Source organism: Mus musculus, chromosome 4 (genome assembly GCF_000001635.26).
Source record: "Mus musculus strain C57BL/6J chromosome 4, GRCm38.p6 C57BL/6J".
Lineage (NCBI taxonomy): Eukaryota > Metazoa > Chordata > Mammalia > Rodentia > Muridae > Mus > Mus musculus.
Genome location: NC_000070.6, coordinates 134,354,593 through 134,372,989, shown reverse-complemented (window position 1 = coordinate 134,372,989; position 18,397 = coordinate 134,354,593). Strand labels below are relative to the sequence as shown.

General features: G+C 53.2%; 1 protein-coding gene across 3 annotated transcripts; it reads left to right on the top strand.

The window, feature by feature from the left end:
• The first annotated feature begins 442 nt into the window (after positions 1-442).
• On the top strand, positions 443-16,617 carry Extl1 (exostosin-like glycosyltransferase 1). Of its 3 annotated transcripts, none has more exons than NM_019578.2 (11): positions 443-2,032; positions 8,002-8,092; positions 8,302-8,409; positions 9,788-9,907; positions 10,275-10,407; positions 10,583-10,689; positions 12,369-12,458; positions 13,155-13,241; positions 13,745-13,905; positions 14,844-15,012; positions 15,160-16,617. In NM_019578.2, the coding sequence occupies exons 1-11, from the start codon at positions 1,272-1,274 to the stop codon at positions 15,340-15,342; spliced, it is 2,010 nt and encodes a 669-aa protein (NP_062524.2). In that variant the 5' UTR covers positions 443-1,271; the 3' UTR covers positions 15,343-16,617. The 3 variants fall into 3 exon arrangements, with proteins under 3 accessions (NP_062524.2, NP_001342422.1, XP_006539121.1); NM_001355493.1 differs by having other exon boundaries at positions 8,226-8,409; XM_006539058.1 differs by lacking the exons at positions 8,002-8,092; positions 8,302-8,409 and having other exon boundaries at positions 1,945-2,032.
• Positions 16,618-18,397: the final 1,780 nt, after the last annotated feature.

Here is an 18,397-nt window from a genome sequence, read left to right as displayed (position 1 = left end):
AGACAATGATAATCGTAATAAAAGGGGGGGGGAAAGGCAGATAAACATCTACTTTGGATCACTGGTAAAGACCTTGGAGAGAAGCAAACTGTCAATCCACAGCCACCAGTGAGGTATGGTGCCCTCCTGACCATTATTAATCTTCCAGAGCCAGGCGTGATGGCAGGTAGCTGGCATTCGAGCACTCCGAGGTGAAGACAGATTGATCAGGGACTCAAAGTCCTTGGTTGCAAGGTGGGTTTGAAACCAACCGGGGCTACAGGAACATCCCCACCCCCCTCGTCTCAAAAAAAAAAAAAAAGGAAAAAGAAACGAAACGGTACCCCAGCGAAAGAGGTTGCAAGGGGTTAAGTGGAAACCCTGCCTCCTAGCCAGGAGCCAATCAGAGCTGGCGGGGGTGTGGCCAGGCTGCTGCTGCTGCGAAAGAGAGCTGGACCGACTTGATACCTTCTGGAGTGGGACCTGGAGCTGCCGGCTGGACCTGTGGGGCAGGAACAGGAATTTGGAGCGTAGGTCTTGCCCTCTGCCCTGTGACAGCTCCTAGCCGGAGGGTGCAGAGCAGCTGCCTGGGTTAGGGGCCATAGCCGAGGGGAAGAAGACCACACTCCGAACCTTCTCATTCCCCAGGCGGCGGGCATGGGATGCACTCCGGCTCCAACTTCAGCTGGCTCTGGTGGCCCACATGGACACAAGGTCTATTTATAGTTCTGCCACAGAAGGCCAGCCACCAAACACAGGGGTAGCCAGGGTTTTTTTCAAGAGCTTTTGGGGCAGAGGGAAGAGTGGGAGAGGACAGTCCTGCCTCCTTCTACATCATCCTTGGCCACCCCCTCCCGATACCCACTCCCCATGAACCCAGACAGTTCTCCATAGATAGCCTGCCCTTGGGTCAAGGGTAAGATCAGGGGTGCAGTCCTGAGCGCAAATGGACACGATCTTGTGGTCTGGACAAGGGTTGCATCAGCCCGAGCAGTGGCCCAGGGCAGAGGTCCCGATGAGAGGGCAAAGGGTGGCAAGGTTGTGTGAAGGTAGAGAAAGCAGTCGGAGAGTGGGAATGCAAATTTAGAAAGCCAGAGCCTCCTTGGACTTCCCACGAGGGGTCAATCCCACAGGTGGCCAATGGTTAGTCGAACTTAGCTAGGGGACCTGCCTTCAATGGTGAGAGCGCTGGACCAGAAGGCTGATTTCCAGCTCCCTCCTGCCTGGGGTCGCCTCCTCCACTTGCTACAGAAATTCCTCACTTCCTTCTAGTCCTAGCTGTTGGTGGCCACATGCTGTGGAGAAGAAAGTCCTTCTGGCTGGCGTTGTCAGCCTTCTGGCTCCTCCTCGTCCTCCTAGGAGTCTTCCCCCTTCGCCTGGCAGTGTTGCCCGGTCCTCTTCCAGGGCGCTCCCAAGGCTGGCCCCGCTGGCTGGATGCTGCCTTCTTACAGAGTTTCTCCCAGTCTGAGACGAACCCAGAAGATGTCGCACAGCTCCCTCGGGTCTCTCGGGGAAGCAGCTGCACCTGGGGAGCCTGCTTTGACACCTCCAAGTGTAGGGGAAAGGTCCTCAAGATCTTTGTGCACTCCCCGGCTGGTCCGACCTCTGAGGCTCAGCGCAGGATCCTGGATTCCTTGGAAGGCTCCCGCTACTCTGCACTCAGCCCAGCAGACGCTTGCCTTCTCCTTTTTCTCCCCAGCCAGGATCGTAGAGGAGCCTGCGGGCCCCTGCCTCCGAACTGGAACGGAGGCCGGAACCATCTGGTGTTGAGTCTCTACCCAGCCCCTTGCACCAGGCTGGGACAGGCGATGGTAGCTGAGGCCAGCCCCTCCTCGGACATCTTCCGACCGGGCTTCGATTTAGCGCTCCCGTATCTCCCCGAAGCTCACCCATTGCGAGGTGGGGCTCCCGGCAAGCTGCAGCAGCACAGTCCCCAACCTGGGGCCACCTTACTGGCGGTAGCAGAGGAGAAAGGCAGGTGGCGTATCACAAGCACCCACGCCTCAGCCTGCCTCTGGGACAGGCACTGTGAGCAAGACCCTGGACCCCAGCAGTAAGTAAACCTACCCTTGGGGAGCCGCTGAGTGGGAGGGAACTCCTGAGTGGGAGGCGGCTGGGACAGGAGCAGATCCAGAGGATGGAGTGAAGGGTTAAGATTGTCATCCTGTCCGACAAACTCTCAGCCGCAGTAGGAGAGAGAGGGTTAAGACAGCAGAGCAGATCTCCACCAAGCTGGAGTGATAAGTCTCCGAGGGTGTGAAAGGCAGATTTTTGGAATTCTCCCTTGGGGATCTTAGAAACATAGCAGGCTGCCTCCCCCTCCCACCTCCTCCATGCCTGGTATGCTGGTCCCTCCTACTCTAACGTTTTATGTAACAGACATTTGTATACCATTCGCTCACTCGGGTGATAGCACTTCCATAAACAATGACGTGGTAGGGGGAAGTAGATCATAGTCATAAGGTGTGTTTACCTTACAAACATAGAGACATGAGTTCAAGCCCCCTCCCCCTCCGCTACCCCCACCCCATGAGACCTTCCGGTGTTGAGGAGGTAGAGACAGGAGGATCTAGAGCTCTAGCCAACCAGCTTAGGAGTTTCAAGATCAATGAGAGACCCTGAAGGTAGAGAGGTGGCTGAGTGGGCAAAGACACTTGCCACCAAGCCTGAGGGCTGGAGGGTTCTGTCGTCCCCCTGAGCCCACAAGTTTGAAAAAGAAGAGATTCCTGGAAATTGTCCTCTGACTTCTACACATGGTCCAAGGCACATGGGTACCCCACCCACTCACAGGACTGAACAAGACACCCACCCTCAAACTCTGGCCTATACACACACACACACACACACACACACACACACACAAGCTATTATGTATAGTAAAATAATTCTAACTGCTGTCGCTAAGGAGTCTGTATTCTAAAGAAGATATATATTAGGGAACTTAGCCATGGCCACCCGGCCAGAGTGAACACAGAACTGTCTGTCTCCGAAGGCTTCTGAGTTTTAAGCAAGAGTTGGGTTCAATCCTGTCCAAGGCCTCAGGGGAGCCACCGAACCTGGTAGCTGGTCCCAGCTGGAAACTGCTCCTGGGTCTAATTTTGGAGATTAATCTCTCAAGGAAATAACAGCCTCTGGTTTTAGAAATATGACTTAGGTCTGACTTAAAGAACTTCCTACCTGTGAGAATCCTTGTGTAGACATAAGGGGATGGAGACCTGTGCTGGGCACACTTCAGTGATGAAGCTGTGGTTACTCCTAACGACTGAACCCTTATGTGCCCAGCAGGTCAGCTGTCTCCTTCCAAGGTTGTGCTGGCTGTGGATCCCAAGGCTCCCTTTCCATATCCCCAGAGTTTATAGTCCCTCTGGAGTCTCTCTTTTTCTGTGTCTTCCTGTGGTCTCCCTCCCTGTCCTCCAACATGGCTACTCTGAGCTTCACCCTTCTCCCCGGGGACTCCCTCCCCTGGCCAAGTTCCAGTTCTACCTCTACTTAAGGTTCAGGGGAATCTACAGGGAATGGAATCCTTACCTCCCGAAGTCACTTGGAGACCTCCTGGGAGCCTGCCCTGTCATTCACCCGCCTCCTGTCAACACACACACCCTCCAGCCCTTCTGGGGATCTTCAGACCCAGACCCTGACAGGGACTCTCCTGTGACTAGAAGCAGTAGTCTTAAAAACTTACTATTGCTGTTGATGGCCATCTTTGTGTGTGTGTGTGTGTGTGTGTGTGTGTGTGTGTGTGTGTGTGTGTGTCTGTGTGTGTTACTATGGACTGTCCCCAGGGCCATGTACATGCCAGGCAAATACTATACCACTGCGCTGTGCACTCATTGGCTCTGGAAGTCCCTCTTTTTTTTTTTTTTCCGAGACATGGTTTCTCTGTATAACCCTGGCTGTCCTGGACCTCACTTTGTAGACCAGGCTGGCCTCGAACTCAGAAATCCGCCTGCCTCTGCCTCCCAAGTGCTGGGATTAAAGGCCCCGGCCTCTTTGGGCTAACAATGGTTATTACCCATAGTTACAGATACTTTGTGATTACTATGTGTAGATACTTTGTGTTGTTGGGTTTTCTTTTCCTCTGTTTTTCCCTGGCCCACCTGGAAGGCTCAGGGTAGACGGGGCTGGCCTGGAGCTTGCAGTAATTCCACTGTCTTTGCTTTGTGTGTGTGTGGGGGGGGGGTCTAGAGGTTACAGGTGTGTGCCCTTCCCTTCTGCTCTGGGCAGCATTTCCCATGATGCCTTTCTTTCCAAGGTATGCTTCGTGGTAGTCTTTCATTGCCCTCAGTTTCTCAGACGTAGCAGCAGCCTGGGCCAGACAGCATAGGGACAGGGTGAGAGAGGGAGGCCAGCCCCAGAAGACAGCCTGAATAAACAAGCACTGGCCAGAGAAAGAGGTACTTCAGTCCCAGCCACTGTCCCACATTCTAGCTGGCAGGCAGGTGGCTGTGGTGGAGGCTCTCCAGGGGACTGACTGTACCTACCTTCCTCAATTATTACTGATTCTCCCGGCATCCTCCACAGGAGATCTCAGTCCCCATCCCAGGGCACAGGGTGTTGGGGGGATTTCAGGGGCCCTCAGTTCTCTGATCCAGGAAGCACTCGGAAGCTGAAGTGGGGTTGGGAGTCTAAGCTATACTTCTGGCTCCGTGGTGCGAGTGCTTTTCCAAATTGGTTGAATAGATTCCTGTTCCATTGGAATAAGTGCCCACCCACTTAAATCGCAGTTTCTTTATTTTTATGAATAGGTGATTCATTCACAGGATGAAGAATTCCAGTGGTACAAAGGGGTACACAGTCAAAAGTCCCCCTCCCACCTGGCTTGGCCACCCAGGTTTCCTTGCTTAAGCTTCTCGGGTGTCTCTCTTTCCTGGGGAGCTCTGTATAGCCAGGGCATATGAACCCCTACATACCTCTTCTTTTTGTTATTCTGGATTTTTCTAGACAGAGTCACTTATAGCCCAGACTGTATGAAAAATTATTTTGAACTCCCAATCCTCCTGCCTCCACTGCCCAAGTACTGAGATTTCAGGGGTGTGGCCACCAGGTCTGGCTCCTCCATTTTTACATTTCTGTACCTGCCTGTGGTGTGCATACATGCATACTACTTCACCTTTATGTGGCCACACGCATGGGGGATACATGTGTACAGGCGTGTACATACGTGGGGAAGCCCAAAGCTGACAGCCAATTCCTCGATCTCTCTTTACCTTATCCATTGAGGCAGGGTCTCTCACCTGAACCCAGAGCTTGCCTGTTCACCTAGTCTAGCTAGCCAGCTTGCCCAAGAGGTCCCATCTCCATATACTTCATGTTGAGATGGGTTTAGCTGGGGGCTGGGGAATCCAGCGTCTAGGCACTTAAAAATTATGGTTTTAGAACTGGGCAATGGTGGCTCACACCTTTAATCCAAGGCAGGCGGATCCCTGAGTTTTGAGGCCAACCTGGTCTACAGAGGGAACTCCAGGACGCCAGGGTTATGTAGAGAAACCCTGTCTAGAAAAACAAACAAAAAACAAAAACTATTTTGTGTGTGTGTGTGTGTGTGTGTGTGTGTGTACTTTCATGTGTTTATGTGCACCATATGCTCAAGATACCTTCAGAGACCAGAAGAAGGCATTGGATCCCCTGGAACTGGAGTTACAGGTAAATGTGAGCTGTTGTATGAGGGCTGACAACCAAACCTGGGAGTTTAACTGCTGAGCCAGCTCTTCTGCCTGGAAACCAGGCTCTCTTGTGAAGCAAGTGTTTGACCTGCTTGAACCATAGTCCCATCTCCCCTCCCCATTAAAAAGTTTAGTATTGTGTCCGTGTGTGTCCATGTGTGTGTGTGTCTGTGTCCGTGTGTGTGTGTGTGTGTGTGTGTGTGAGAGAGAGAGAGAGAGACAGAGGGAGAGAGAGAGACAGAGAGACAGAGAGAGAGGACAAGGTTGTGTAGTTGGTTGTCTCTTTGCATCTTTACATGGGTCCACGAATCAAACTTCAGTGGACCACACTGGCCTTGGACTCCCAGAGATCCACCCGCCTCTGCCTCCTGAGCGCTGGGATCAGAGGTGTGTGCCACCACCCCTGGCGATCTCTCCCATTTTTAACGTAAATCGAGTTTCCATGTCCCTGTTCCCAACTCTTGGGTGACACGTGGAGCCCAGGGACACTTGGGGAGCACAGGAAAGCAGCTTCAGAAGAGTAAGACTGAATGGAAGGAGGAGGAAAACGTTTTAATACCTAACAGTATTTGTTTTTATTTCAACACAGTAGTTAAATATAATTTTTAATATTTTAAATATAAAACTTCCCCCCAGGGCAGGAGTAACAGCAAAAGCTAAGGTGCCTAGGACCCATGGAAATCACATGTGGCTCTGCCCTGGTGAACCCTGTGACCGTGGGCAGAGAGCCATGACTTTCATCCTGGGCTCTGAGACCCTAGGCCTATGGTGCATACCTTACACAGCAGAACATCTTTGGACTTCTTGGTGGTCAGGGCACAGAGACACAAGTTCCCTCTCTAACTCTCTCCCGAGCCCCACACAGCCGCCCCACACAGCCGCCCCACACAGCTGCCCATTCAACCTCTACCTAGCATCTCCCACGAACCAGCACCCTCCACTCCTGGGCTCAGTTAACTCAGTCCTGTCAGGTGTATCAGGGGTACACCGGTGAGCAGAGCAAGGCTTTGGAGTCTGATCTATTTCAGAGCTGAGCGTGACTTTGGGCCTCCGTTCCTTCACTGTTGGATGATGACACAGCGGTGCTTTCCATCTCAGACGGCTGCTGTGAGAATGGCCTTCATACATGGAAAGCACCTAGATCTGTGCCAGGAGTGGTGGTTAGCTGGGATATCAAGGAGGACTTCCCGGAGAAGACACAAAGGGAGCCTGGTCTCTGCTGCAGAGCCAAAGGAATTCCCCAAAGTAGATGAGGCAGAGGGCATCGGGATGTAGGGAGAGGGGATGCAGAAAGGGGAGATGAAGGCCAAATCTGTATAGCGGACCCTGTTTCTCTCTGTGGGTTCCCTGGAGACTTCAACTAGGGCTTTTTAGTTCCTTACAGCTTACTGATGGGAGCTGGGCCTGCCTGGCCAGTGCTGTAGCTTTGGATGTGATGGGGGTGGGGTGAAGTTTGTTTTGTGGTTCCTTCATGTACCCCTGGACATATCCCTCATGGTGGATGAAATAACCTGGGGTTGGAATTGGCCCAACTTAGTTCTAACCACAGCCCAGTCCCTCTCCTTGAGACTCGGGTTCCCCAACCGTTCAGAAGCAACGCCCGATACTCCCATAGGAGGTCAAAGCAGAGGGCAGCTGAGGAGGGTCTTGGGTGGTCCCTTCATGCACCTCACTGAGGGTTGTGTGCACCCATGGGTCCCTCTGGTCCTTTCTTTCCCGGCTGGATGGTAGGCATTGGTCCCCTGGACTGGCAGTCCCAGAGAGGTGGCTCTGAGGGGGTCCCTCACAGATTCCCTGGCACGACCTGATCACCATCCTGGGGCTGGGGGAGGAGCAGGGGGAACAGAGGAAGCCTGTCCTCCAACGCAGGGCTGCGGGCAAGAGCTTCCTGTGCGGTTCCAGGCTGGAGGCCCAGCCCACCTCAGTACAGAGAAGCCTTTCATGGCTAGGCTACCAATTTGGGGAGAGCTGAGTGTGGGGGTCACTCAGGTGAGAGGGAGGGCTGGATGTGGGGGTCACTCAAGGGAGGGTGAGGGGCTGGGTGTAGGGGTCACTCAGGTGAGGGGTGCCTAGGCCAGAGTGAAAGTGAAAGGAAGGGCAGGAGATCCAGGTACCCCCATTTTGCAGATGAGGGAACTGAGGTACAGGGAAGAAAAGGGCCACCAGGGGCAGAGACGGAGGAGCAGGGAGCAGAGAGGCCAGGTCACTGCTCTTGGTTATGTCTGGCTGTGTGTGTGTCTGAGGACACAGCAGGGGCAACCTCTTGTGATTGAGGGAATGTCACTGTAAGGTGGCAGGGGCCACTGGAGCTGCACGGTGAGGGGCAGGTGTCTCAGGCTCCCTTCCTGTACCTTCTCAGGACCTACCCAGGAGAGACCCTTCCCAATGCCACCTTCTGCCTCATCCCTGGTCACCGATCTGCCACCTCCTGCTTTCTCCAAGCCCTTCAGGTACACCCCAATCTGGATATTCCCCAGCCTCAGTACCTCTGCCCTTGCACTGGCAGGAGATTCTGGGCACATGCACATAGGAAGGGGGTTCCCTGTACCCCCAAATACTCCTCTTTGTCCTTTCCCTTAACAGGGGGGCTGATGGTGGCCTGGGGTGGTGGTGAATGTGTGCAAGCGCTGGGCTCCCCAATGACTGCCCTGCCCCCCAGGCCGGCTGCATCCCCGTGCTCCTCAGCCCCCGCTGGGAGCTGCCTTTCTCTGAAGTCATCGACTGGACCAAGGCAGCCATCATTGCTGATGAGAGACTCCCACTGCAGGTAGCTCAGGGTCTGTGTCATGGTGGGGGGGGGGAATGTCAGGGGAGGGACCCCAGGATCTCGGCCCCCTTCTAGTAGTCATTCTTATACCTATTGCTTCCCTCTAGGGCAGTCATAGATGTAGTTGAAGGGAAGGCTCTAGAGGGTGCTGAGAGCAAGTTCTGAACCACTTTCTTCCTTGGTTTTCCCATCTGTATAATGGGATAAGTTAGATCTCTAGGGATCATCTGAAAGTAAACAGATAAGATGCCATGTCTCTTCCATCTGATGAAATGAATGTTGCCCAGGCCAGAAGCATCTCTGTGAGCAGCTGTGAGAAATCTGGGGAGCTGGGTGGAGAGAGGCAGGAAAGAGAGCAACGGCCATGCTTTAACTGGGGGCCACACCTACAATCCCAATACTAGGGTGTGGTGGGGGGGGCAGGAGATCAGGAGTTCAAGGTCATTTTCAACTACATAGCAAGTTTGAGACCAGCCTGGGATCCTCACAAAAAGAAACAGACACAGGAACATGGGCACGCGCGCGCGCACGCACGCGCACACACACACACACACACACTCTCAGAGAGTCTCCACCAAATGGACATTTCTAGTTGAGTCTTTACAACCACATGTGAGGGAGATGGTTTAATGCACCCATTCCACAGACATAGAAACTGAGGCCAGGAGGCTTTGTAACAGCTACTGTCAACCCCTCTTCATCTTGGTGTTTTAGATAGGGTCTCATCCAAGCTGACCTCAAACTCCCTATGCAGCCCAGAATATCTTGAACTTCTTATCCTCCTGCCTCTAGCTCCTGAATGCTGTGATTACAGGCACGTGTCAATGGTGACAGTTGAGGTGGTGCTGGGGATCAAGCCCAGGGCTTTGTCCACCCTGTGCTGTGTTGGCTCTTTGTCAACCGAGCCACATCCCCAGCCACTCCTACCTTTTCTTTTCTTTTCTTTTCTTTTTAAGATTTATTTTATTATATATAAGTACACTGTAGTTGTCTTCAGACACTCCAGAAGAGAGAGAGACAGATCTGGTTACAGGTGGTTGTGAGCCATCATGTGGTTGCTGGGATTTGAACTCAAGACCTCCGGAAGAGCAGTCAGTGCTCTTAACCGCTGAGCCATCTCTCCAGCCCCACTCCTACCTTTTCTGTTTTGTTTTATTCTCTATGTAGCCCAAGCTGGTCTTGAGCTTAAGATCCCCCTGTCTCAGCCTCCTACATGCTAGGATTTACAGGTATGTGTCACCTCAGTGTCACTTAAAACCAGCTGTGTGACCCTGAACACAGGGTACACATCACTAGAAGCTTCCAGACTCCGGAGCTCTGGGTCGGGCTTTCTCCTAACGGGAGTCTCCTCTCTTCTTCCCTCCCTCTGTGCCTCCAGGTCCTGGCTGCCCTCCGTGAAATGCTCCCTTCGAGGGTCCTCGCCCTGCGCCAGCAGACCCAGTTTCTGTGGACCGCTTACTTCTCCTCGGTGGAAAAAGTTATCCATACCACCCTAGAGGTGAGGGGGGTGGTTCACCCGCTGTGCCCGAGAGAATGGCAGGACCCCACAGTTTTGTCTGTGTGAATGAGGAAAAGAAGAAAAGCCATGACTGTCACCTGATTCCCACTCCGGAAGTCACCGCTTCTGGTCTCTGGCTACTCAATTAGGGCTCTGTGCCCAAGTCTCTCTTCTAGAAGCCTGAAGGGAAAGTGCAGGGCTAAATGCCCCTAGTAGTCATCTCCGCCCACATCCTTCTCTTTAGGCCCCGCCTCTCCTCAGGCCCCGCCTCTCAGGGTCTGCCCTTCCTCAGGTCCCATCCACAAGCTGCTGTCTGAACCCCACACACTAGCCACTCCCCCCTGTGAGCCACATCCTCTTTCCACAGATTATTCAGGACCGGATCTGGGGTGCATCAGGTCACCCCTCACTGATGTGGAATAGCCCCCCGGGAGCACTCTTGGCGCTGCCCACATTTTCCACGAGCCTTCAAGACTTCCCCTTTTATCATCTGCAACTGGGTACGTCCTGGGCATCGGACAACTTGAGGTAACCCCAGCTTTCCCCAGATGAAGTCTCCAACTTCATCTGCAGACTCTCAGACTCCATCTCTTCTGGTTCTTTGGGGTTCCCCAGCAAAGGTCGCTATCCAAAGGGTTCCACCTCCCTCCTAACACCCGTGTCTCCTTTCTCCAGGCTCTGGCCCTGGGAGCAGTTTCAGCGCCGTGATCTGGGTGGGAGCCTCTGGAGAGTCCCTGCTGAAGCTCATCCAGGAGGTGGCAGGTTCTCGGCACTGTGCCCAGGTCTGCCTCGCTGAAGGCCGGGGTTCTGGGATCCGGGGTGAATGCAGAGCAGAGCAAGGGCCTAGATGACCACACAGCCGGGGGAAGGCACAGGGACTGTTTCTAAAGATTCTTGCTGACTTCAAGTCTCAGGTTTCTTGTTCTTTTTCCAAACACCATCAGAATTGGTGAAGCCCTTGGAGAGCTGGTGCCTCATGGTGAGGCTGGAGAAAGAAGCATTCATTCATTCATTCATTCATTCATTCATTCATTCATTCTCTCACTCAGTGGTCACTTTGGGGCCAGGCCTGGGGCTTCCAATGCTGAGGACCAGAGGACAGGCAGGAGAGGAGTCCTCTCCTTGATTCATACTGCCAGCGGTTCCTAGTACCAACACCGCCCAGTCTCACTTCCAGAGAACACAGGTTGCCTGCTAGGTATGGTCGCTCCTGTTTGTAATTCTAGCCCTTGAGCTGAGGCAGGAGAAATTCCGAGAGTTAGAGGCAGGCTAGCCTCGGGCCACATGGCAAGATAAGGCCAGCCAAGATCACACAAGAAGATCCCGCCTCAAAAGCAATAAAACAAAAGAAAATAAAACAACAAACAAAAACAGGGCTGGAGAAATGGCTCATTGGTTAAAACTACTGCTATCTTGGGGAACCCAGGTTCAGCTCCCAACACCCACATGATGGCTCACAACCACCCGTGACTCCACTTCCAAGCAATCAGGTACCTCTTCGTACCTCTGAGGGAACCAGACAGGCATGTGGCTCACAGATTTGCAGGCAAAAACATTCACGCACATAAAGTGACTATCAATCAAAATAACTACTCCTCCCACCCCCAGGAGAATACAGGTGGCTCTCAGAGGAAGTTGCTAGGCCAAGGTGCAGAGGGAACCTCTGCAGATGAGGTGTGGGCTGAGCAGAGCAGGAAATGACAAGGAGAATATAGGCCTCAGAGAGCAGGAGGGGGACTGCGCCTGAAGTCAGAGCCCAGAGCTCAGTGCAGTGACACGTGACTTTAATCACTGCACTCCAGAGGTGGAGGCCGACTGACTAGGAATTCAAGGCCAGTCAGGCTCACAAGGTGTAAGACAGCCAGAGCTACACAGAGAGATCCTGTCTCAAGGGAAAAAAAAAAATCAGAACCCAGTCTAGGACAACTACACACACACACACACACACACACACACACACACACACACACACACAATTTTTTAGATGGTTTTATTATTTAATCCTGGTTAGTCCTGAACTCAGAGATCTGCTTCCCTCTGCCTCCCAAATGCTAGAATTATAGGTGTGCACCACAACCCCCTGTCTCAGCCTGGGCTCTTGCCTACCATAAGGCCAGAGGCAAGACCAAAGGTGGTAATGATTTATTTATTTTTATTTATATGAGTACACTGTAGTTGTCTTCAGACACACCAGAAGAGGGCATGAGATCCCATTACAGATGGTTGTGAGCCACCATGTGGTTGCTGGGAATTGAACTCAGGGCCTCTGGAAGAGCAGTCAGTGCTCTTAACTTCTGAGCCATCTTTCCAGCCAAAGGTGGTAATGAAGGGGCAGGGATCGCACCTCCCTCGCTCGCTCTCCTGTGCGTGTAAGTAGCTGGTTCCTGTGATCCACGCACCCTAAGAAAGGGCTCCTGTTCTAACCCAAGTCCAGACTTCAGACAAGTTCCCTTTCTCCTAGATCCTGATTCTCTGGAACAGTGAGAAGCTGCCCCCTGACAGGTGGCCCGAGACAGCAGTGCCCCTAACAGTCATCAAGGGGCACAGGAAGGTAAGCGGGCAGGGGGACTCCCACTGGGGACCGGGGAGGACAGCCACAAGATGTTTTGAGCCAAGCTGGAGTTTTATATGGGTCTGAAGGAATCAGGCCATGGGTTCTAGCTGCAGGACTAGTTGGAACGATGCTCTTACTAGAGTTGGGCTCAGCGGTACAGATTTGCCTGCTATGTACAGGGTCCTGGGTTCTACGTTTCCAGCAGCACCAAATACCCTTCCCTCCCTGTCTCTGGGAAATATACTTCTAGAGCACTGGAGTTCCTGTGATGTAGGAGACAGAAAACTGTCTGGATGTCTTGGATAAGGTGTGGGAAGAAACGTAGGCTCATGGGAAAAATACCAGAGAGGGCAGCATACTGAGCCAGGAGGTGGTAGGAGCTGGGCACCTGGGCACCACAGGTGCCACAAGCACCAAGTGCTGGTTGTATAGGTCTAGGCAAGACACTTGCATCTTTCCACATCTGATTCTTTCAAATGATTGATTTGGGGTTAGTAAGAGTGAAATGTAAGAAGGAACTTGGCCTTTAGAGCCAAAGGGGAAACTATCACCTAGGCTTGTGGGCAGGATTCTGTATTCCTGGCTCCGTCTTCTGCACCCTGTCTGAAGGGCTCATACTTAACTGGGAATGGGGAGTGTTGAGGAATGGTTCTCATGGCTGAGTCACCCTCCACTCCCTTTGCCCCACCACAGGTCAGCAACCGGTTCTTCCCGTACAGCAACATCAGCACCAATGTTATCCTCAGCCTTGATGCTCAGAGCACTCTTTCTACCAGTGAGGTGAGGGCTGGGCCCAGAAAATGTCCAGTATAATGTGAACGGAGCTCTAGGCCACTTCTGGTCCCTCGGGTTCCCGTGCCCAGAGCTCCAGCCTCTTGCTGTGGTGGTCGAATAGAAGAGAGCTCCTGGCTGGGCAAGTTCCCTCCAAGTCCCCCCAGAAACACTTGCGTTAATCTTCTAGTAAAACGTCAAGTAATAGCTGGGCAATGGCGCAGGCAGAGGCAAGTGGATCTCTGTGAGTTCGAGGCCAGCCTGGTCTACAGAGCTAGTTGCAGGTCTACCAGAGCTGCACAAAGAAACCCTGTCTCAAAAAAACAAAAAACAACAAAAAACAAAAACAAAAACCAGACCAAAACAATCAAATAAGGACTTCAAGCAATGCTCTGATCCCCTGTGCCCTAAGTCCTGCCCCAACCTTAGTCAGCCAGGCTGGTCTCACCACCATAGGCTATAAGGATTTTGGTCAGGAACCCCCTCCTTACGGCTGCTCAATCCCTCTGCAGGTGGACTTTGCCTTTGTGGTGTGGCAGAGCTTTCCTGAGCGGATGGTGGGCTTTCTGTCTGGAAGCCACTTCTGGGATGAGGCCCAGGGTGGCTGGGGCTACCGTACTGGGATGACCAATGAGTTCTCCATGGTCCTGACCACGGCTGCCTTCTACCACAGGTGCAAACTTTGCCCCTCCCCTGCCCCCCTCCCCCACAGGGAGAAAGGGCGGGAGGCTACAGTTCTAACCTGAGTGGGTAGGATCAACATCCCCGATTGTTCTTTTTGCTTTTTGAAACAATGTCATGGAACTGGGCTGGGGACATAGCTCTGTTGGTAAGAGCACTCGTCTAGCACTTGGGTTCTAACCTTAACGCTGAAACCGCACATCTGTAATCCTAACACTGGGCAGGTGGAAGCAGGAAGATTAGGAGTTCAAGGTCAATGTCAGTGGAATAGTGAGTTTGAGGTCAGCCCTGGGGATCATGGAACCCTGACTCGGGGACAGGGCCTCGCTATGTAGCCCAAGCTGATCTCAGGCATGCCATCTTCTGCTCTTGTCTCCCAAGTGCAGAGTTTACAGGTGCTGTTTCCCACCAGGCCTGGCTTCTGGGGCCTCTGGAAAGCGGGTCTTTAATCTGTTTGAACTTTATCCAGATATCATGGAACTTTTTGTAGATGTTTTTCCCCCAGGGGCTCTGCATGGAGCCCTCAGAACAGGGGATAACCCTCATGTGTACAGAGTGGGCCTAGCTGGTACATAGCCCCCCTGAATCTGGGTTTTGGGTAGCCATGTTTGGTGGCTTGGAACTACCTTGCACCCCCTACCCCCCCCCCCCCCACAGACACATCATCAAGTCATCTCTGTCAGAGTTCAGACTTGGGAACACAGAAAGAGGGCCGCCCGGAGAGACTGGAGGAATTCACAATCATTGCCCAACCCCTAAATCACAGGGCACATGGAGAAGGGTCATGCCCAGGGTGGGAGCACCCTGGGAGAGGAGCTAGGGGATGGGGTACAGGTCTTGGAACTTGGGGTCTGGGGTCAAAGATAGGGAAATGAATGAGGCCTGCATCCCCCCCACCCCCCAGCCTAAGGCTTACCATGTATCTTACAGGTACTACCACACCCTCTTCACCCACTCCCTGCCTAAGGCCCTGAGGACCATAGCTGATGAGACTCCCACCTGTGTTGACGTCCTGATGAACTTCCTGGTAGCCACCGTCACCAAACTGCCCCCTATCAAGGTGCCTTATGGGAGGCAGCACCCGGAGGCTGTGCCAATGGTGAGGCGACTCCAGGGGCTGGAAAGCCCTGATGGGGAAGGAAAAGAGGGCGGAGCCTCTTCACTCTCTAATCCAAATCTTGTTGCAGCAGCGTGAGGGTTCATAAAAAAACCAACCTCACGGACACGTTTCCCTCTCACCTCTTAGGATTCTGGGGATCCACGACCAGTGCCGGAGCCTCAGCCCCTGGATCAGGACTGCATCAACCGTTTAGCAGCAGGGTTCGGCCACATGCCTCTGGTTTCCTCTCAAGTGCGTCTGGATCCGGTGTTGTTCAAGGACCCGGTATCGGTGCAACGCAAGAAGTATCGCAGTCTAGAGAAGCCATAGGCGAGGCACTGCACCTGTCTGCTAGACACGAGAGAACCAACAGAGATGGATCAAAGTCCTGTCCCGGTTGGCCAATCGCTACAGGGATCCCTGAGGGCCGGGGCCTTCTCCAGCTGCAGTGGGGTTGCGTTTGGCACGTTTCGCACAGGCCGGTGTACAGGCTGATCCTGTTCCCTGAAATGCCTTTCTCTGCATCTCTGCCTGGTCGACCTATGTCTGTCAGACCTGCACTCACCTCCTTGGTGATCTCGAAGTCCTCGCACGATTCACGCCGAGTGGCCTTGAGCACATCACGAGGCCCCAGGGCCGGCCTGCAAGCTCCGTAGGGCGGAGTCCTGCTCTCATCTCTTTGGTCTGGCAGGTGCACTGTAAATATTTGAGCAATAGCTGCAAGAGTATTAACTGGTGGCATGCGTGGTGGAACACGGGCAGAATGTGCACAAGACATAACGCTGCCCCTTACTCTGGAGTTCCTGGTCCCGGTACAAAGCACACACCAGGATTTCCAGACTCAATCAAGCGTGAACAAAGAGGCCAGGAGTCGAAGATAACCAGAGGATTCGGTGTCTCGGCAGACCCGGGATCTTGGGTGACTAGCAGCACTGCACTACCAATCTTGACCACTAGAGGTCAGCTGCTGCACTACTCTCCCTTCAAAGGAATGGAGTTTGGTTTTGCTTGACATTTTGTTGTTTGTTTGTTTGTTTTTGTTTTTCAAGTAAGGGTTTCTCTGGGTAGTCCTGGCTGTCCTGGAACTCGCACTGTATGCCAGACTAGCCTCAAATTCACAGAGATCCACCTGACTTTTGCTTCCCAGGGTGCTGAGATTAAATTCATGCACTACACCTGGCTGCCTCTTGAACTTGGGGGGGGTCAGGAGGGGAGGAGGAGGCAAGACAAGGTCCCAGTCTGTAACCCAGGCTGGCTTGGAACTCACTGCAGTCTTACTGCCTCAGTTTCCCAAGTGTTAGAGTTACAGGTGTGAGCCACAATGCCTGACTGAATGGAGTTAAAGACTACGGATAAAATGTCGAGCTAGAGGGTCACTGGTGTGTGCAGACCCCAGGATGAAAACATGCAAGGAATACGACAGAACTCCACGTTGGCCTGCAAACTTGGGCTGTTGGCAGATGGGCTGGTCGCCAGGAAGAGGGCTGTCCTCAGCATCCTGTAGGTGAGAGTGGAGTAGGGGAGGGGAGGCTGCTTTTCCTGGGTTCGTCCACCTGGAACTGGAATTATCGCTTCCGAAATAAAGCACGTGTCCTTGCCCACTCACGCCCGGGCTATAAATACGCTTACAGCAGCTGCCCTGTGTGGCAGGGCGCTCAGGGTCAGCGAGGGGCGTGGCATGGAACTGGGGTGACTTCAGACAGTGAGGGTGGGGGGTCTAACCCAGCCCAAGGTATCGGGTGTTTTCCTTCTTTGATGGCTTCGGCCACTGTGGAAACTCCCGTGACTAGGTTGCTGGCTGGAACAGGCTGTCCCCTGAGGCCTCCCAACCTCTTTCTCCAACTTCACTCCTTGCCCCTGTATGACTCAGGTCCTTCCTGGAGCCTGTCACAGCTGGGTGTGGAAAGCCGGTCTGGGTCTTCTAATGGAAGCAGGGTGCTGTCAGATGCCTTGAGGTGCAAGGTGGGTGGGGGAGGAGCGGATTTGAGATTAAAGTGGGGGAGGAGGCCTGGCCCAGGGTCAGGAGCAGTTGAGGGTAAGAGGACTCACACAGCTGCAGTCTAGGCAGCCTGCCAAAGATGGAAAGGGCACCCGGTGCCAGGGCCAGCCCAGGGACAGAAGGCACCTTTGCAGTGGTGGCTTGGACATCCAGGACGATGGACTGCCTTGGGGTTGGTTGAGACTGTGTGGAAAGCACTGTTGCATTTCAGGGCTCACGCTGGGCTAAACATGCAGCTCAAGGCAGGTCCAACTTCTGCTGTCATCAGCCCAGGAATGAGGGACATCTGTCGCCAGCAGTGGGCCTCTCTGAACCTTCCTTTTTCTTGTCTATAAAAATGAAAGTAGGGTGGTGCGGGGCTAGAGAGATGGCTCAGAGGTTAAGAGCACTGACTGCTCTTGCAAAGGATCTCTTCCTGGGTTCCTCACTCACACATTGGATGGCACACAAACACATATTAACTCCTGTTCCCAGGGATCCAACACCCGCCTTCTGGCCTCCACAGGCACCCACACATGTGGTTCACATACAGATAAGTATGTGTGTGTGCACGCACACACACACACACACACACACACACACAATTTAAAAGAAAGGAAGAAGAGGGTCTGGTGTTTATAGTTCCAACACTCAGGAGGCAGGGGCAAGAGACCCTCTCAAAGTCCCAGGCAACCTTCTCTTGAGAGGTTTAAGGATGTGGCACACTGTGGTACCCAGTATCCAGAATCCTGGGGCTGGTGGAGGCTGAGGGGTGGGCATGTGATGCCTTGAGACTGGAGGGGTACATCTTCCCCATTCCAGGTCCACGCAGGTTTCACACAGACCTGACCCTAAGTAAATATGACAGTGCCAGAGACATAGCTTTTCTTTACAGTTGGAGAGAAGTTCAAAGGTGAGGAGGCCGGGGTGGTGCATGGTGCATGCTGGGATTCAGCTACTCAGGAGGCTGAAGCAGGAGGATGGCAATTGCAGGCTAGTGTGGGATATCTAAAAAGTCTGCTGCCTACCTCTAATTCCAGAACTTAGGAGGCAGAGACAAGAGGGCTAGTGAGTTGGCTGTGGGGGAAGGGACAGGCCTAGCGACCTGAATTCCCTCCCCAGAGCTCAGAGTAGAGAGAGAGAACCAACTCCCTGATCTTTGCCCACACACCATGGAACACACATGCCCACACCGATGCACAGACACACAATAATAACCATTTTTTAAAATTTTTTTAAGAAGACCAGGAGGAGTCCGAGGCTATCTCCAGGGCTACCTGAGCAGCCAGAGAAACAAAAGGAAACAGAAACTGAGGGGCTGGAGAGATGGCTCAGGGGTTAGAGACGCTGGCTTCAGGTCCCAGCATCCACGTGGTGGCTCTGGGCTCAATTCCCAGCACCCACAAG

Excerpts from the sequence above, each read along its gene's own strand:
- Extl1 (NM_019578.2), top strand. The coding sequence starts at position 1,272 with ATGCTGTGGAGAAGAAAGTCCTTCTGGCTGGCGTTGTCAGCCTTCTGG. Across the intron at positions 12,459-13,154 it reads TCATCAAGGGGCACAGGAAG|GTCAGCAACCGGTTCTTCCC; the intron begins GTAAGCGGGCAG and ends GCCCCACCACAG. Across the intron at positions 15,013-15,159 it reads ACCCGGAGGCTGTGCCAATG|GATTCTGGGGATCCACGACC; the intron begins GTGAGGCGACTC and ends CTCACCTCTTAG.